Source organism: Vicugna pacos, chromosome 15 (assembly GCF_048564905.1).
Source record: "Vicugna pacos chromosome 15, VicPac4, whole genome shotgun sequence".
Classification (NCBI taxonomy): Eukaryota; Metazoa; Chordata; class Mammalia; order Artiodactyla; family Camelidae; genus Vicugna; species Vicugna pacos.
This window is the reverse complement of record NC_133001.1, coordinates 2,121,561-2,137,165: the sequence shown is the minus strand read 5'-3', so window position 1 is coordinate 2,137,165 and position 15,605 is coordinate 2,121,561. Positions and strand designations below refer to the sequence as shown.

The 15,605-nt window shown below is 50.0% G+C and overlaps 3 protein-coding genes across 5 annotated transcripts; 2 read left to right on the top strand and 1 right to left on the bottom strand.

The window, feature by feature from the left end:
• Positions 1-97: 97 nt before the first annotated feature.
• WDR54 (WD repeat domain 54) lies at positions 98-4,211 on the bottom strand. 2 transcript variants are annotated; one of them, XM_072937424.1, is made up of 10 exons: positions 3,681-4,211; positions 3,167-3,441; positions 2,936-2,998; positions 2,469-2,535; positions 2,325-2,378; positions 1,872-1,999; positions 895-995; positions 634-796; positions 365-439; positions 98-288 (listed from the first exon to the last, which is right to left on the bottom strand). In XM_072937424.1, the coding sequence occupies exons 2-10, from the start codon at positions 3,380-3,382 to the stop codon at positions 157-159; spliced, it is 999 nt and encodes a 332-aa protein (XP_072793525.1). In that variant the 5' UTR covers positions 3,383-3,441; positions 3,681-4,211; the 3' UTR covers positions 98-156. The 2 variants fall into 2 exon arrangements, with proteins under 2 accessions (XP_072793525.1, XP_072793526.1); XM_072937425.1 differs by having other exon boundaries at positions 3,167-3,383.
• Positions 3,912-7,878, top strand: C15H2orf81 (chromosome 15 C2orf81 homolog). The gene is given in 3 exon segments (XM_072938370.1): positions 3,912-4,000; positions 6,614-6,829; positions 6,916-7,878. Coding segments are annotated over 3 exon segments (1,197 nt in total). The 5' UTR covers positions 3,912-3,982.
• A 711-nt stretch (positions 7,879-8,589) lies between these two features.
• On the top strand, positions 8,590-14,948 carry LOC116283564 (retinol dehydrogenase 12-like). Of its 2 annotated transcripts, none has more exons than XM_072938311.1 (6): positions 8,590-8,797; positions 8,971-9,210; positions 9,514-9,603; positions 11,759-11,947; positions 12,437-12,543; positions 12,686-14,948. In XM_072938311.1, the coding sequence occupies exons 1-6, from the start codon at positions 8,620-8,622 to the stop codon at positions 12,758-12,760; spliced, it is 879 nt and encodes a 292-aa protein (XP_072794412.1). In that variant the 5' UTR covers positions 8,590-8,619; the 3' UTR covers positions 12,761-14,948. The 2 variants fall into 2 exon arrangements, with proteins under 2 accessions (XP_072794412.1, XP_072794413.1); XM_072938312.1 differs by having other exon boundaries at positions 12,437-12,544; positions 12,682-14,948.
• Positions 14,949-15,605: the final 657 nt, after the last annotated feature.

Here is a 15,605-nt window from a genome sequence, read left to right as displayed (position 1 = left end):
TCTTGGCTTGGTCGGGAACCCGTCCCATCCCCCCACCCTGGAGCTCGGTTCACCTGGACGTGAGTATGGCTGTGATGCTGAGGAGTCAGACACGGGCTGGATGGGGGGGAAACTTTATAAATAATACCACAGGGGGGAAGGAGGGCTGCTTCTCTCTCACATGCTGCTGAATCTCAGGATCTCAGCGAGGTCATAGCCAGTCACAGCAAAGGAGCTGCCCGAGGGGTCACAGAATCGGGCACCACACACCTGGGTGTCCGGCACACACTCACCATGACAGTGTTCCACCTAGGGGAGAGGAGGGCTGCTCAGGGCCTGCGGCCTCACGCTTGGGCCCGCACTCCACTCCTCTTACAATACACACCTCAATGTAGCCACTCTCTGGGCTTCTGCTCAGCTTCCAGATGTGTACAAAGGTGTCTTCAGCCGCAGAGAGTAGCTATAAAAAAAAAAAAAGAAAACACAGGGAGGACCATTGGGAGTTGGAACACGCTGACAGGTGACTGATACAGGCTGTACCCAACCCAGGCGCCCAGAGAGGGGGCTACACTGAGTGGCAGAGATAAGCCTGTGGACCTCCTCTGAACATTCCAGCACCAGGAACAAGGTTATAGAGGGATGGAGGAGACTGACCTTGCCCACGTCGGGAGCCAGGTCCAGGGCACAGACGGCCCGGGCGTGCGCGTTGATCTGGACGTGCAGAGTTCCTGTACTGGCTTCATACAGACGCACCTGCCCGTCCCCATAGCCTGCTGCTATGGTCCCCTGCCACAGCTGCACGGAAGGGCACGGGACCCTGCAAGGGTGATAACCCACTTTGATTTCCCAGACCCGGGCCCACTCCCACCGTGAAGCTACATCAGGAAAGCCTCAGCCCCCTTCTGCCTCACCTACCCGAATCCTGGAATTTGGGTCAGTAATTTGAATTCGGGCCCTGATCGCCAGACACACAGCAAGCCTGAGTCATCAGCTGTCACCATGTCAGCCACGCAGTCCTGAGGGGAAAGGCAGGATCAGCCCTTCCCTTTCTCCCCTGCTGGGTCCTGTACACGGGGCAGGAGGGGAAGGGAGGCAGAATTCGCATCTTTGCCTCTCTGGGGAAAGGGCAAGGTGCGGAGCCCTCGCTGGCAGCTGGAGGCTCCCCTCAGGAAGCATAAAACACTTTCCTTGTATTCCCTAGAGAGTCTTACTCCCTCTCCCGGACTGAACACACACACCAGGCGTTAGGAGAGGGGATATAATCGTCCTCACCGGATGGATGATGAAACAGGCCACAGTGTCATGACCTTCTGGAGGTCTTGCAGTGAGACACTCAGAGTCACGACTAGACTCTGGGCCGCCTGAGAGCCCCAAACCCCAAGCAGCAGACACAGCCCATGGGCCCAGCTCTGTGGCAGGTGCAGCGCAGGATGCAAATTGGAAGATACATATCCTGTTCCCAAGATGCTTACGACCCAGCTGGGGAAACAGGACTTGTCTCTGAGGGCAGTATCAATTCAAGGCTCAGCTGAGGGAAACCAGTGGGAGCTGGAATAGGGGGGTGGCTTCCTGAGGTGGCACTGGGGGTGGGCCTGAAGAGGCAGGACTCACCCAAGTTCAGAGAAGGAAGCTACACATGTCAGAGCGGGAAAGCATCTTGGCAACTGTCTGCCCCAACTCTTCACACCAGCCTTGTAAAGTGTTAGAAAACGACTGAATGCCATGTAAATGGAAAGTAACCCTGGCGCTGTCACTGGACCCGAGGTTGCTGAAGCCTAGGAGAGTCTAGCAATTTGCCTAAAGTCATCCAGCTGCTTGAACCCAGCTCTCCTGCCTCCCAAGGCAGGGAAGGCCCCTAGACTCACTGGAACAGGTAGGCGAAATCCACTTACCTGGCCCTGGGCAGGCTCGGTGGCAATGTCTGTGACTGGTGTCTGGTGTCCAGCCAGCTCTTCACTCAGAACGATGTGGGGACCCTTGGCTGGGATGTCAAACACCAATACCCGGCCTGACCACGCTCCTGCAGAAGCAGTGCTCCACTGATGGCTTCCTGATCCTCCCAGGTCCCCAGCCCCCACACTCAGCACTTCCTCCATCCCAGAGACCTTAGTAACAAACCCACCTCTCACTGCTCCAACCAGCCTTGCCCCCATATTCACCACCCTTATCCTATCCCACCCTGCCCCTCTAAACCCCTCCACACACAGCTTTTTGGAGTCTTCAGACCCTCTTCACTCCCACCCTTCCCTCTAACCCTCCAGTTTCCTCAGACCAGCATCTTTGTGGCCAAAGCACACACCCCTATGCCCCAGCACCCCACAATGCCCTGCCCTCGGCCCCCTCACCCACACAGATGAAGTGACCACTGGCAGCAATTCCTCGGGCAAACACAGCCTGTACTAAGTATGAGAGGGGAAAACTATTAGAAATAGCATCTCCCCATCCCCACAAACACTCCCTACCCCTGCCCCACGCAGTCCCACAGGTACCTAGAGACGCATCTCCAGAGTCCAGTGCGTGCCAATAGACCATGACGGAGCCATCAGACTCGTACATCTGGAAGACGGGGTGAGGATGGGGTCACAACTCAGCTGACCTTTGCTGAGCTCTGTGTTGACTACTCCACGTACTCATGTTAGCCTTAGCCCAATTAATCCTCAAAACCACCCTGGGAGGTCGGCATTACTTTTATCCCCATTTTACAGAGGAGGACACTGAGGCTCTGAGAAGTCAAATTACCCAAGGACATGCGGCTAGTAAAGGGGCAGATATTGGAGATGGCACCTGAGAACTGAAAAACAGGGAAGGAGAGAAGATGAGAAACAAGGAGGAGGGGGCTAAGCACATCAAAAGTTTGGAAATGCTTAGAGGTAAATGGGGGAAAGGTCTAGGGGCCTTGCGGAGAAGGTGAGAAGACTCTAGTTGGGGAGGGCAGGAAGGTCCTCTTCTTTCTTACCTGTATTCCTCGATGTGAGGCGAGTACCAGCAATACTCGGTAAGGGAGGACACACCAGTGGACCTGGAGGGCGGTGAGTCAGGGCAGGGAGAGGTGGTCAGAGCAGGGGACACGAGGACTCAGAAGTGTGGAAATTCAGACGGCTAGACAAGGCCTCTTCCTCGGGGTTTGGAGAGGAGGGGCTGGGTGAGGGCTGGTTTCAGCAGCACCGCTCCCAACTCCATGGCTCACCTGGGTGATAAGTGGGGAGCTCACGCCAGCGCCCTCCTTAGCGTGGAGCTGGCGCTGGGCCAAGGGCACCCCCTCAGGAGCAGCGCTGAGAAGCTGGGCGCTGGGTCCATGGACTACGCCAAAATGTGTGAGGTTGCGCTGCTGCAGCACACTGAGGTTGTTGCACAGGGCGGCCGCCGAGCCTCGAAGGGGAATGGAGCGCTCCCGGCGGAACATCCTAGGGGAGAGACGCCCGAATCACCAGGCTCACGGGAAATAGGCGACGGCGGAGATTCCTGTGGGGGTTGGGGGCGCTGTTATGCGGCACTGGGAGAGACCCCTGAGTCTGGGTCATGATGGGATGGGGGGTCACATGGTGCGTGGAGGGTATCATGGAGCAGGCAAGGGGAACCCCAGGGCTGAGTAATCGGGCGATGCGGGGAATCCCGGAGGAGGAACGGCGATGGCACAGGCCCCAGTGGACCAAAGAGCCCAAGCCGAGGTGGGATGAAGCGAGGTAGCCCCCAGGCCCTACCTCCCTCCGCTCGGCTCCCCGAAGACCCCAGGCTGCTTAGAGTCACACCATCCGCCCCAAATCGGCTTCCTGTCTCTAGAAGCGTCGTCTCTCCGAATCCGCCGCCACCATAGAGACGACGCACGCACGCACGCACGGCCGCTGGGTGGGGCCAGCAACCCGGAAGTGCGATGCGTGGGCCCGGCTGCCGGGGCGACCTTTAGACCAGGGCGGCCCTTAGAACTGGGCGGCTCCTAGACTGGGGCGGACGCAGAGAGACTAGGAAGCCGTGGAGCTGCAGGGTCTGAGCTGCCGCTGTGGCGATGGCGGACAAAGGCTCGGTGAGCCTAAGCTCAGCGGAGGGTGCGCCAGAGCGGGGACAGCCCACTCAGATCCGCGTCCCGATCCCTGGGCCAGCTCGGAGCCACCCGGCGCCCGCCCACCACGCGGGCGCTCGGGATGGTCAGGGAAGCTGCGTCAGTGCGCTGGGCGGAGAACTCCACCTGCGCCGCGCCCACACAGACGCCCGGTCACACCGGGAAGCTGGGGGAAAGGGTTTCAGTGGGTGGTGCAGAGCCCAAGAACAAGAAGCGACTTAGCGTGTAATAAGTCTCTTACATTGAGTTACCCACTTAAATGGAAAAACCAGAACTGGTCAGGCCCTGGGGAGAGGTGTTGCTAGATGAATGAGCCATTTTGAGAATTTCAGGAGGAAGAAATGGACTATATAACAATGAGGCTACGCTTGAAAGTCAAATTGTTTAAGTCAAGACAGTTTAAAATAAGAAACAGATTTGGAGAGCATTTGTGCAAGAATGTTTCTGGCCCCTGTGGTCAGGCCACTTCTAGGCACAGTCCTTATCACAGGTGCCACATGAGAGGCTGGGAGGGGAAGGCTAACCAACTCTCCTCTCCCAGACCTACCTGCCCTGCTCTGGCCAAGCCTGGACTGAGTTGTGGGCCGTTCCCTGGGCTTGCCACCAGCGCTGCTCTCACTAGCAGAGGGGCAGTGAGGCTTAAGGAGTTTTGAGTTCAGCGTGAGGTTTAGGGAACACAAGTTGAAGGAGAATGATTTGGGGGAACACCATGTATGAGGCAATAAGGTTAGGGGTGGGGAGGCAAAGGTTTGGGAAGATTTTGTTGGGAGGTGAGTTTTGGAAGGACTCAGGTTCGGGAAGACTTGTGGGGAAGTGAGGAGGCGCATAAAAATCTGCTATTAATAGATTAAACAAGATTATACTGTAGAGCACAGGGAAATATACACAAGATCTTACGGTAACTCACAGGAAAATTTGACAATGAATATATATATGTTCATGTATGACTGAAAAATTGTGCTCTACACTAGAATTTGACACAACATTGTAAAAATGATTATAAATCAATCAATAAAAAAAAAGAATCTGCTAGTAAATTCCTAGGTCGTTAATGGATTTTGGGGGACTAGTTTTTTTTTTTCCTTCTCAGTGGATTTTTCTTGATTATATAAGGATACAAAATCATTGTAGAAACCTTATAAAATGGAGAGGAGTGTAGGAAAGAAATATATCCGCCATTACGGTTATTTTTTTCCCACAATTTTGGGCTTTTCCTTTTCTTCAACATCTGTTGATTTACATATCTGAGATCATAGCTGATGTAAATTTGTGTCCTGTTTTTTCATTTAACATATCATAAGAATTTTCCTATGGTATTGTAAATTCTTCCTGAAGATTGCCTCCAATCATGGGATAATGTTCCATCACATAGCTCGCACACAACTAGCCATCTGTTCTCTTTTAGTTAGACCTATGTTTTCAATATTCTGCTGTTATAAATGACATTACAGAAAATATTTTAGAGAATATAGTTTTATTTTCATTTCAGAATATGCTTTTTGGTATATTTATAAAACTGGAATTGATATTTTTGAAAATTGTACATCTTTTCAAATGTCATCAACAGTTCTACTTTTATGAACTATGTCCTTTGCTTATTCTTGGGGGTCTTATGATTTTTAAAAAAATTTATGTGCATTTTTATATTTGTGGGATATTTATTCTTTTTAATATTTGTTGGAAACATTTTTGTTTGTTTGTTTAGGAAGCAGGATAAAGTCAAGTTCTAGAGGTAGACCTGCCTGCATATGAATTACAACTGCACTGCTTCCTTGCTCTCTGATCCTGGGCAAATTCTGTAAAGTGGGGATAAAAATACTCTACTATTTTAGTACATACTCTAAAAATATAGCAACTGAATCCATGTATGTGACTGATAGGCTTTAAGTGGCAGTACATGGTAATTACTATTACCAGCTTGTACATAGGAATTTTTTAAAAAGTAAGGAAAGGAAAATTTGACCTGTAGGTATACACTTTTCTACCTATTTGTTTATTATTCTTACATGATGTTTATGCTTAGGTAGTTCTCTCTTACCCAGAGATTCTATGACAATTTAAACTACTTTTCCTACATTTTATGTTTTGTTTTTATTTTGTTTTATTTCTGTGTGTGTTTATCCTTTCATTCAGCTGGAATTTATTGAGATGTATATTGTGAAGTGAGGACCTAAGTTGATTTGGGGGAGGGGAGGAGACTAAACACACCAATACTTCCAGCACTGTTTGTTCACCCATCTTTCTCAAGTTCTTTGAACTCTCAAGAGTTTTGAACACTTTAAACTAGTGCAAATAACAAGCACTCTGCGGTTAGAGCTATACATAGCCTGGGTTCAGGGTGTAATCTCAAGCAAATGTAGGTTAACTTCTGTCGAGTTTCAGTTTCTTTGTCTGTAAAATGGGCTTACAGCTGTTAGGAAAATTGAAATAGCTAGGTCACACACCCGAGAAGCGTCTGTCCCATAGTAGGCTCTTAGTCAATTGTCCCTTTCAAAAGGTTTTTCCTTCCTATTAGACAACTTAAGGAAGCTTCCTCCTTCTCCACTCCTCGGTTTCTCACCCAGATTTGCCTTATAGACGCAGGAGAGGCAGGCCCGAGACCCCAGAGTGACCTGAAGCAAGGCGGAAAAGGCTACATCACCTAAAGTTCGGGTGCCGCAGGGGGACATCGTGCCTGAATGTCTCACTGAGGCAGAGGCAACGAAGCTGAGGGCTCCCGAGGAGGAGGAGGAGGAGGAGGAGGTGGTGGACCAAGTGATGGATGCCGCCTGCAAATCCTACCTAGAACAGCAGGTGGGGCTAGATCCGCGTCCTCCAGAACCATCTCCTCTCTCCCTGACCCCTGCCTGCTGGACTGAGACCCTCTCTCGCCTCCGCAGTGCATTCCGTACGCAGTGAACAGGGCACGGCAGACCATACTCCATGTGGTCCAGATGAGATTTGTGCCCCAGGATGAGGGAGAACCCCACCTGGCAGAGGACCCCACGTGGGCGGAGGACGAGGAACCCTCACCTTGCCCGACTGACACCTGGGCTCTGGGAGCCTTGCCCGTGCGGTGCGCGCCCTCCTCGGTGGAAGGGAAGACCAGCCGAGGCAAAGACAGCCCCGCCCCAGCTCCTTCCCACCTCCCGCCCCCGCCCCGCCGCATCTCTGTTCTCTTCAGCGCCTCTCTGGGCTGCTCCTGCTTTAGTTCCTCTGTCTTCTGTGCCCGCGTCTCGCCGTCAGTTTTCTTCCCTCTCCCGCCTGGGGTTCCCATCTGAGAGCTGGCTTGCAGCCCCAGCCTCCAGTTCCCTACTTTAAACCTAGGCCTACCGTCGCCAGGCTTCAGTTCGAAGCTGACCTTCCACAGTCCTGGCCTCTGCATTCTCGCCACGCACCTGGGGCTCCCCTCTGTGGCCCATAGCCCCAGATCCAAACTATGGCCAGGTGCCAAGTGGCCCAGCGGCTGGGAGGGGGAGGTCGAGTTGCTGGGTGAGCTATGGGTGGGCCGCACCCGTGTACTCCCGCAGGGCCTGGACCCCAAGGATCAGAAGAGCCAGGATCTTCAGAAGGGGTCTCACCCTGCGCCTGGACTTCTCAAGGCCAAGTCCCAGGTGGTGAGGAAGCCCATGTTGCTGCCAAAAGCGCCGAAGATGGCTCCTGGTGTGAGCATGTGGAAACCAGCCACCCAGGAGCTGCTTAGCCCTGCTGAACCTCAACAGGAGGACAAAGAGGGCAGCACCTCTCGTCCCATCCACACGGGTGCCCCAGAACCCAAGGTGATAGTGGCACAGCTAACAGAAAAGTCAGGTCCCCAAATATCATCACTCCCCTCCAAGCACCCGCCCCATCCTGGGCCGTGAACCTCAGGCAGTGGGAATCTGCCTGCCTTCTGTCTGTCTGCCAGAAATAAACACCTGACTTGCTTTAAGAATTGGCCCCATGTGTGTCAGTTTCTTCCAAGTGTGTGTTCTCACGGAACTGGAGAGGGGCAGTTGTCCCACAGGCCTAGAAGAAGACAGAACACTGACTCCTGGGAATAATTGCATTACCACCCTTAGGGGACCCTGCTTTAGGGCCAAGGTGACTCCCCAGCAGAGGCAGTCTGGAGAGCCATCTGTCTGTCCACAAAGGAGCAGATGTAAGAGTTGTGAGTGGGGGTCTGTCTCAGTTTGGAGAATTCATCGAGTCTCATTCCAGTAGGGGAGGAAGGGGATGGCCCTGCTTAAGCACAGAGTGATGCAAGACATGAGGAATTCGATTTCCAGTCCCTGGGTCTCTGTCAGTTCACCTTAGAGTGCGAATCCAAGTTTTATGTGGAGACAAATCTGAGCCTATGCAGGGCTCAGAGTAGTCCTGGCTCTCTTGATCTTTGATATGGGCCAGCATTGGAGTGAGGCAATCAGGTTACTAGGAAAAACAGTTTAAGGAGGAACTCACTCTCAGGTTCAAACGGGGAGCTCCAACACGTCCAAGAGGGAATGCCTCCTTAAATTTCGTGTCTGCTCCACACCAACCTCTTGGTTAGTCCCTATTTAGCTTTGGCTAGTCCCTCCCCACCCTCTGTGGGCAAGGCTTCCACTGACAGGCCAGCATTCTCTGCTATGTCACTGTGGTTTCTACTCAGCACCCCAGTCTGGGGTCCCGGCTCCGTCCTCCTCACGGTGGTCCTCCTGCTTAGACTAAGTGTGTGTATCTGGCATAAGTGTTATCTCTGGGACCTCCAGCACTGCTCCACAGACCTGACCGGGAAGACGGCAGTGGTGACTGGGGCCAACAGTGGTGAGTGCTCATCCTGCCCTGTCACCTCACATGGGCCACAGCCTCCAACAGCCCCAACAGGGGGGGGCAGAGAGGGGGATCAGCACCCTCTCTCACACCCTTGTCTCTCCCCTTGGTCCGCTGCCCTCTCCGCACTCCCCGGACCAGCCTTCTCTGAAGCTGCCCTCCCACAGGCATCGGGAAGAGCGTGTCCCAGGAGCTGGCCCGCCGCGGGGCGCGTGTGATCCTGGCCTGCCGCAGCCGTGAGCGTGGACAGCAAGCCCTGGCCGAGATACGAGCAGCCTCACAGAGCAACCAGCTCCTGCTTGGTGAGGTGGACATGAGCTCGATGGCCTCCATCCGGAGCTTTGCTCAGTGGCTTCTGCGTGAGCATCCAGAGATACACCTGCTGGTTAACAATGCTGCAGTCTGCGGTGTGTGTCTTCACTTACTTCCCCTAAACGCATTTCAGGAGCCTCCTTTCTGGCTCAGGGACCCCAAAACAGGCATCCCCCAAGCCTAACCTGTATATCCTGTGGAAACACTCTTCATTCGGACACTGTCCTATTGGACACTGAAGCTACCTTAAGTTGTAGCTTCATACTTCACTGCCCCGATGTTGACACATACATGCTCCTGTGGCTTTTCTACTGAACCCCTATATATCCTCCCCAGTCATCATGTCCCTCAGGGCTATCATTTCATCACCCACCACCTATGTTTTCATCTCCTCCCAGGATTGCCCACAACACGTACCCCAGAGGGCCTTGATGTCACCTTTGCCACCAACTACACTGGACCCTTTCTGCTCACAAATCTGCTCCAAGGTAAGGAAGGATGGTTGCTTATTGTCTGTGCTGCCCCTGTGTCTTCATTCCTCTGGCATTTTCATGTCTTACTGCCTCCCATGGGCCCCAGATGCTTGCTGAACGATGCCCCAGTACACTTTTGCTGGACACAGCAGGGGAACCCACTTGGCACCAGCCAGATTTAGGAGGCTGGTAATGGAATCAGTCAGCCCCAAATAAAAGCAACAAGAAGTAAGATCTATGCAGGCCGCCTTCCTGTCCCCCAGGTCTGAGTACTAGCCCGACCAGGAGTCACTCATCTCAGCAAAAGCTTTCTGAGGTCACTGGGCTGCTAGGATTAAGGACGTTCTCCCTGGGGAGGTGGGGGAGGGTGGCAGGCACATCCTCCCTAACAATGTTTTCTAGATGGTCTAATGACCTCTTAAAAAGCAAATTAATTTTTGGCCAGGTAATACACTTCCAAAGTACAAAATCGAAAGCGCGAAAGTATACAAAAGGATATGGAGAAAAAAAAAGAAAAAAAGGAAGAAAAGGAAGTCTCCTCTCCTTGAAAAGCAGCTCCCCATCCCCCTCCTGGGGGGAGCTGCCATTGCCAGGGTCTCATGTTCCCTTTTAGTGAGCAATTAAAGAAACCCCAACGGGAAAGTGCAGAAAGTGCAGGGTCAAACTCAGTGCATCTGCAAGTATAAAATTTTCTTCCCCCTTTCCAAAAAGTGTAATATGCTACAACAACCTATGTGTACTTTGCTTAATAATAGTTCCTTAAACTGTCTTCTCTCCTGTCTTCCCTCCTGCCACTAAATCACCGTTCATCATACCACTGTCTTGCTTCAGGTCCTTTGAAGGTAGTCTACGCTTTATAGATATAAAACCTAAGCTGCTTCTCTCCACTTACAAGTCCCTCTGCAGACTGAGAGCCTCACCGTTGCCTTTCCCAGACCTATACTCTTGTCACCAGCCAGCCAATGTGTATCTCTTGGACCACAGTCCTTTTTGAATTCTGGCTGCGCTTTTGCACATCGGTTTCCCTTTATCTGGAATATCCCTTCCCATCCCTTTAAGGCAGAGTAGCTTTAGCTCAGCTGCCAACACTCAGCACAGATACCGTTTGTGCTGTGGACTCTGCCCTGACCCCTCTGCCTCCCCAGCTGCCCCCATTTCCAGGGCTCCCTTCGCCCCTGTGCCCATCTCTGTTCCTGCACTGACGCTGCTGCATGAAGATCAGCCTCCAGCTTGGCTGTGAGCCCCTTTGGCCTTTATGTCACTGTGTCTGCAAGTTTGGGGTTCATTGTCTTCTTTAAGAATAATCTTCTCGCCAACAACTTTTGGCTACATACCTCCTGCTCAACTTTTCATTTGTGATTCTTCCTTTAAATGTAGGCTCAAGACAGTTTTAGCATTTTGAAACAACAGGCAAACTCATATGTGACGGCTAGTATTTTTCATACTTTATATAATCCAGACTTTTTTTTTATTATAGTTACATACTCTTTTTTCTTTTTCTTTTTTAAGATTTAACTTGTTCTCTTGAGAGTAATTATACTTTACTTTCTTTTTTTGAAGGTAGTTTAAATATTTTTTAAAGCCCCGCTTTTCCAACTATCTCTGCATACGTTTCTTGTCCCTTAAACTTAGCACCCATATGTCCTTAGCAGGTAGCTTGTGTCTTTCATAGTCCAGGGGCCTAATGGATATAGTTCTGCGATGAATAAGTAAGTGACTGAATCTATGAATGTGTGAAAGACAGCTTTCACAGCGTTTCCAGTCTCTCCTTCCCTCTCTTAGCCGTCAGTGAGATAAAAACATGAACCAGGGTCAATTGCATTACCTCCAGCTGGCAGGTGGAAGAAGAGCAAGGCAAAACCCCACTTTTATTTTAGGCAAATAAACCAAAAAACTGCAACAAAGACCAAAAAACAAAACCCCCAAACAAAACATAAGACACACTGAAATACAAGAGGAAAAGCGTTAGGAAAGCAGCTGGAACGGAAACGCAGCCTCTGGCACACCCAGCTCCCCCGCGCCTCACCTGGGCGCCTGCGCGGGGGCCGCGCTCCTGACAGCCCAGGAGGGGCCCCGCCCCCCGGGGCTCCTGGAGAAGCAGGCTGGGGGGCGGGCGTGGGCGTGAACTCCCGGCCTTGCCCTGAGAGTGTGTGGTCCTCTCTCCTCCCAGGGGCCCTACAACGGGCGGGGGCAGCCCGAGTGGTCAACGTGTCTTCCTTCCGGCAAGAGAAAGGGTACATTGACGAGAAACATCTGACAGGGGCTGGTAGACCTTTGACCTTCAACCAGAACTATGACTGCAGCAAACTGCTTTTGGCCTCATTCACTGGGAAGCTTGCCCAGAGACTTCAAGGGACAGGTAATTGCCCCTGGCGGCCCCTCCTCCTCCACTGCCAGGGCTTCCTCCCAGTCCTTCGCATCTCATCCCAGTATGTTCTGACCATGAAATATTCCCAGTATCCCCCCAGCCAGCTGTTAACCTCCACCCTTTGTCATCTGTGCGCCCTCTATTTCTCTCAACCCCATCTTCACGTCTCCCCTTCAACCCTTTTTCCAACGCTCATCACCCACAACTCCGTCTCCCAGTATTTTCCAATACCAACGCCATCCATCGTGTTCCCCCTAAAGTTCACCCCGCGCTTTCAAATACTTAAGTCTGCTTCCTGGCTCGGATATCGCCATTCATGTGAGTTACAGATCCCTGACTTCTGGCACCACCTCGAGTCCCTGGTCACCTCCACCGGGCAGGGCTGGTAGGGCCCTCCCCTCTTTGCACATCCTAGAGCCACGTTTAACCCTTTCCTCCTCTCACTGCACTTTGCACTACCGTTGTCTCTGTCTCTCGCAGGTGTGACTGTGAACTCCGTGGACCCTGGCGTTGTGTACACGGAGATCATGAAGAATTTCTCTTGGTTATATCGTTTCATCTTCTGGCTCCTTAGCTTCTTCTTTAAGGTGGGTGGGGAGGAGCTGGCTCTGCCTGAAGGGGTTGGGGCAGGGGGTCTGCTGCTCAGCCTGTCCCTTCAGGCTACAGCCTGACTGGCTTTTATTCCTCCTCCTCCTCCTCCTCCCCCACCCCCGTGTCTCCGCAAAACAGCAAACAGGGTGCAGTCCCAGTGCTCTACCTGAGCTTGGCAAAGGAGCTAGATGGCATCTCTGGAAAACATTTTAGCAGTTCCGGTGTGATAACTCTTGCCCCTAAAGCTGCCCGAGATCCTCACATGGCCCAAAGCCTCTGGGATACTTCAGCCCAACTAACAAATCTAGACAAGATGGACTGACCTCTGTGACCCCTGCCCCGACTTGCTGCCTTCCCCCTGACTCCCAGCCCGCCCTGGGTTTATGCCTTCTGCTTGTCAGTTCCAAGGAACCATCAGGCACCTTGTTCGGTGTAATCACCACTTCCTCTTCCTGTTGGCTCCACGCATGAGAGCTCAGCTTAGCCTGGGGACAGCTCCAGCTTCTACTTCATAGTCAGTTCTCAGATGGTAGTGTTCATCTCTTGGACACTAGGATCTCCAAACCTACCGAGCCCCGTGTTGTGGTGACGGGGGAGTAAAGGTCCTTCCGGTGGTCTATGAGGGTTCCTGGCTTTGGGGGAGGCAGCACCACATAGTGTCCTCTGGACGAAGGCATATACCACACGGCTGCAGGACAGCACCCAGCTGCACAGGGTGTTGTCTCCCAGCTGGTATGGTAACTGCCCGGGTAATGGTTCCATCTTTCTGTGAAACCAGCTGCTGCTGGATGCTGAGTCATGTGATAAGGCAGGTGAATTCTCAGAGTGAGAGCCCACTGCTTCTTTTCTGGGGTCTTTGTTCATCAGTAGAAGTTTTTTTTTTTTTTAATGGTGGTGCTGGGGATTGAACCTAGGACCTCATGCATGCTGAGCATGCTCTCTGCCACTGAGCTGTACCCTCCCCTCATCAACATAAATTTTGGAATCAGCTTTTCAAATTTCACAGGGGCAAATCCTTTGGGGATTTTGCTATATCTGCTTGGTAGGATTGATGTTTTTTATGATAATGAGTTGCCCTAAACATGAACAAGGTGTACTTACATCTATTTAAATCTTATTAATACCTTCATAAAATTTTGAATAATTTTATCAATAAAGATCGTGCATAAGTTTTACTATAATTCCAGGTACCTTGCTTTTTATGCTATTGCAAGTGGTATTTTAAAATTCATATATTAATCATATATCAATCAATTTTGTTAAGTTTTCTAATTCTAATAAGTTATCTGTGGATTCTTTTGTTTTTTCCACATAGAACATCCCACCATCTAGGGATGATAACAGATTTATTTCTTCCCTTTCAACTATTATGAATCTTGTTTCTTTTCCCAGACCTTAATTGATTTTCTAGTATTAAACCAAACTTGCTTTTAAACCAACTTGGTCAGAGTATTACTTTCATATACATTGCTAAGTTTAGTATCCTCGTGTTTTGGTTTGGAACTTTTTACTGCGTTCATAAATAAGACTGGCCTTTACTGCCTTTTCCCTTGCTTACATTGCCATTGTCTGGTTTTGCTGTCATGGATGTATTCATTTTATAAAATGAATTTTGGATTTGTGTTCATCCAGGGACATCATGTGAGAAGCAAATGTCAATTAATTGATAGGGGGGAAAGCTGTGTGGGAAAATCAGGAAGAAGCTGGGAGAAGCTGGGAGAAGCTGGGAGATCCACCAGACTGTGAGACAAGTCTGACAGTGAGTGAAGGAAAGAGTTGGGAAGGAGCATCTCAGGGTGCAGTGCAGTAATTTTTCCATTTTAAACCTCCCTCTCTTGTTTTGAAAGTATACAGTCTATTTCTGTTCTTTATTGGTTAGTCTAAAAATTTTACCCTATATGTTTAATTTAAATGTATCTTTTATCAATATATTTATTTTTCTTTTAAATAATACATAGATCCTAGAATTCTTCAAGAATAATTATTCCCTTTGAATTTGTATACTTTTGTAAGCTGATATTTTAATTTTCTTATTTCATTAATTTCGCAAATCAGGTATTTTGTTATTCTCAGTAGCTGATATTTGCGTCGACTTACCCATGTGTTTCATATTTCCTCTGCTCGCTCTTCTTTTTTATGTCTCAGATCTTCTGTCTGGGATTATTTTCCTCCTATCTTGAAGTATATGCTTTAGAGGTTCCTTTGATGGGGATTCGTGGTAGACAGACTTCTGAGGTGGCTCCCAAGGTCCCCGGCCCCTTGTGTGCACATTCTCCATAATCTCCTCCTCCTGAGTGTGCGGAGACTCCTGAACACGATGGCAGTGCACTCCTGCGATTATGTTATGTATCTGGTAAAGGGGTTTGCTGATGTAATGAAAGCCAGAACCATTTGGCTGTGTGTGTGTGTGTGTGTGTGTGTGTGTGTGTGTGTGTGTGTGTGTGTGTGTGTGTGTGTGTGTGTGTGTGCGCTTGTGTGTATGTGAATGAACAATATTTTTTCATGTTTACCACAGTTTTCTTCACCTCTTTCAGTTACGTTTTTCTGTATTTGCGTTCCAGAAAGCTTTCCAAAGTTTGTGTCATTATTAATTTATTCATTAAATCAATAAGCCATTTGCAGCAACATGGATGAACCTGGAGATCATCATTCTAAGTGAAGTAAGCCACAAAGAGAAAGAATACCAGATGATATCACTCATATGTGGAATCTAAAAAAAAGAAAAAAATTTTTCATGTTCCTGTGGGCCATCTGCATGTCCTCTTTTGTAAAAATGTCTGTTCAGTTCTTCTGCCCATGTTTAAATGGGTGGGTTGGTTGGTTGGTTGGTTGCTTTTTAATTGAAGTACAGTTGGTTTGAAATGTTGTACTAGTTTCCAGTGTGCAGCACGGATGGACTTGGAGGGCATTATGCTAAGTGAAATAAGTCAGACAGAGAAAGACATATACTGCAAAGTACCACTTACATGTGGAATCTAAAAAGAATATCCAATAAAACTAGTGAATATAACAGAAAAGAAACAGACTCACAGATGTAGAGAAGGAACTAGTTAGTGGT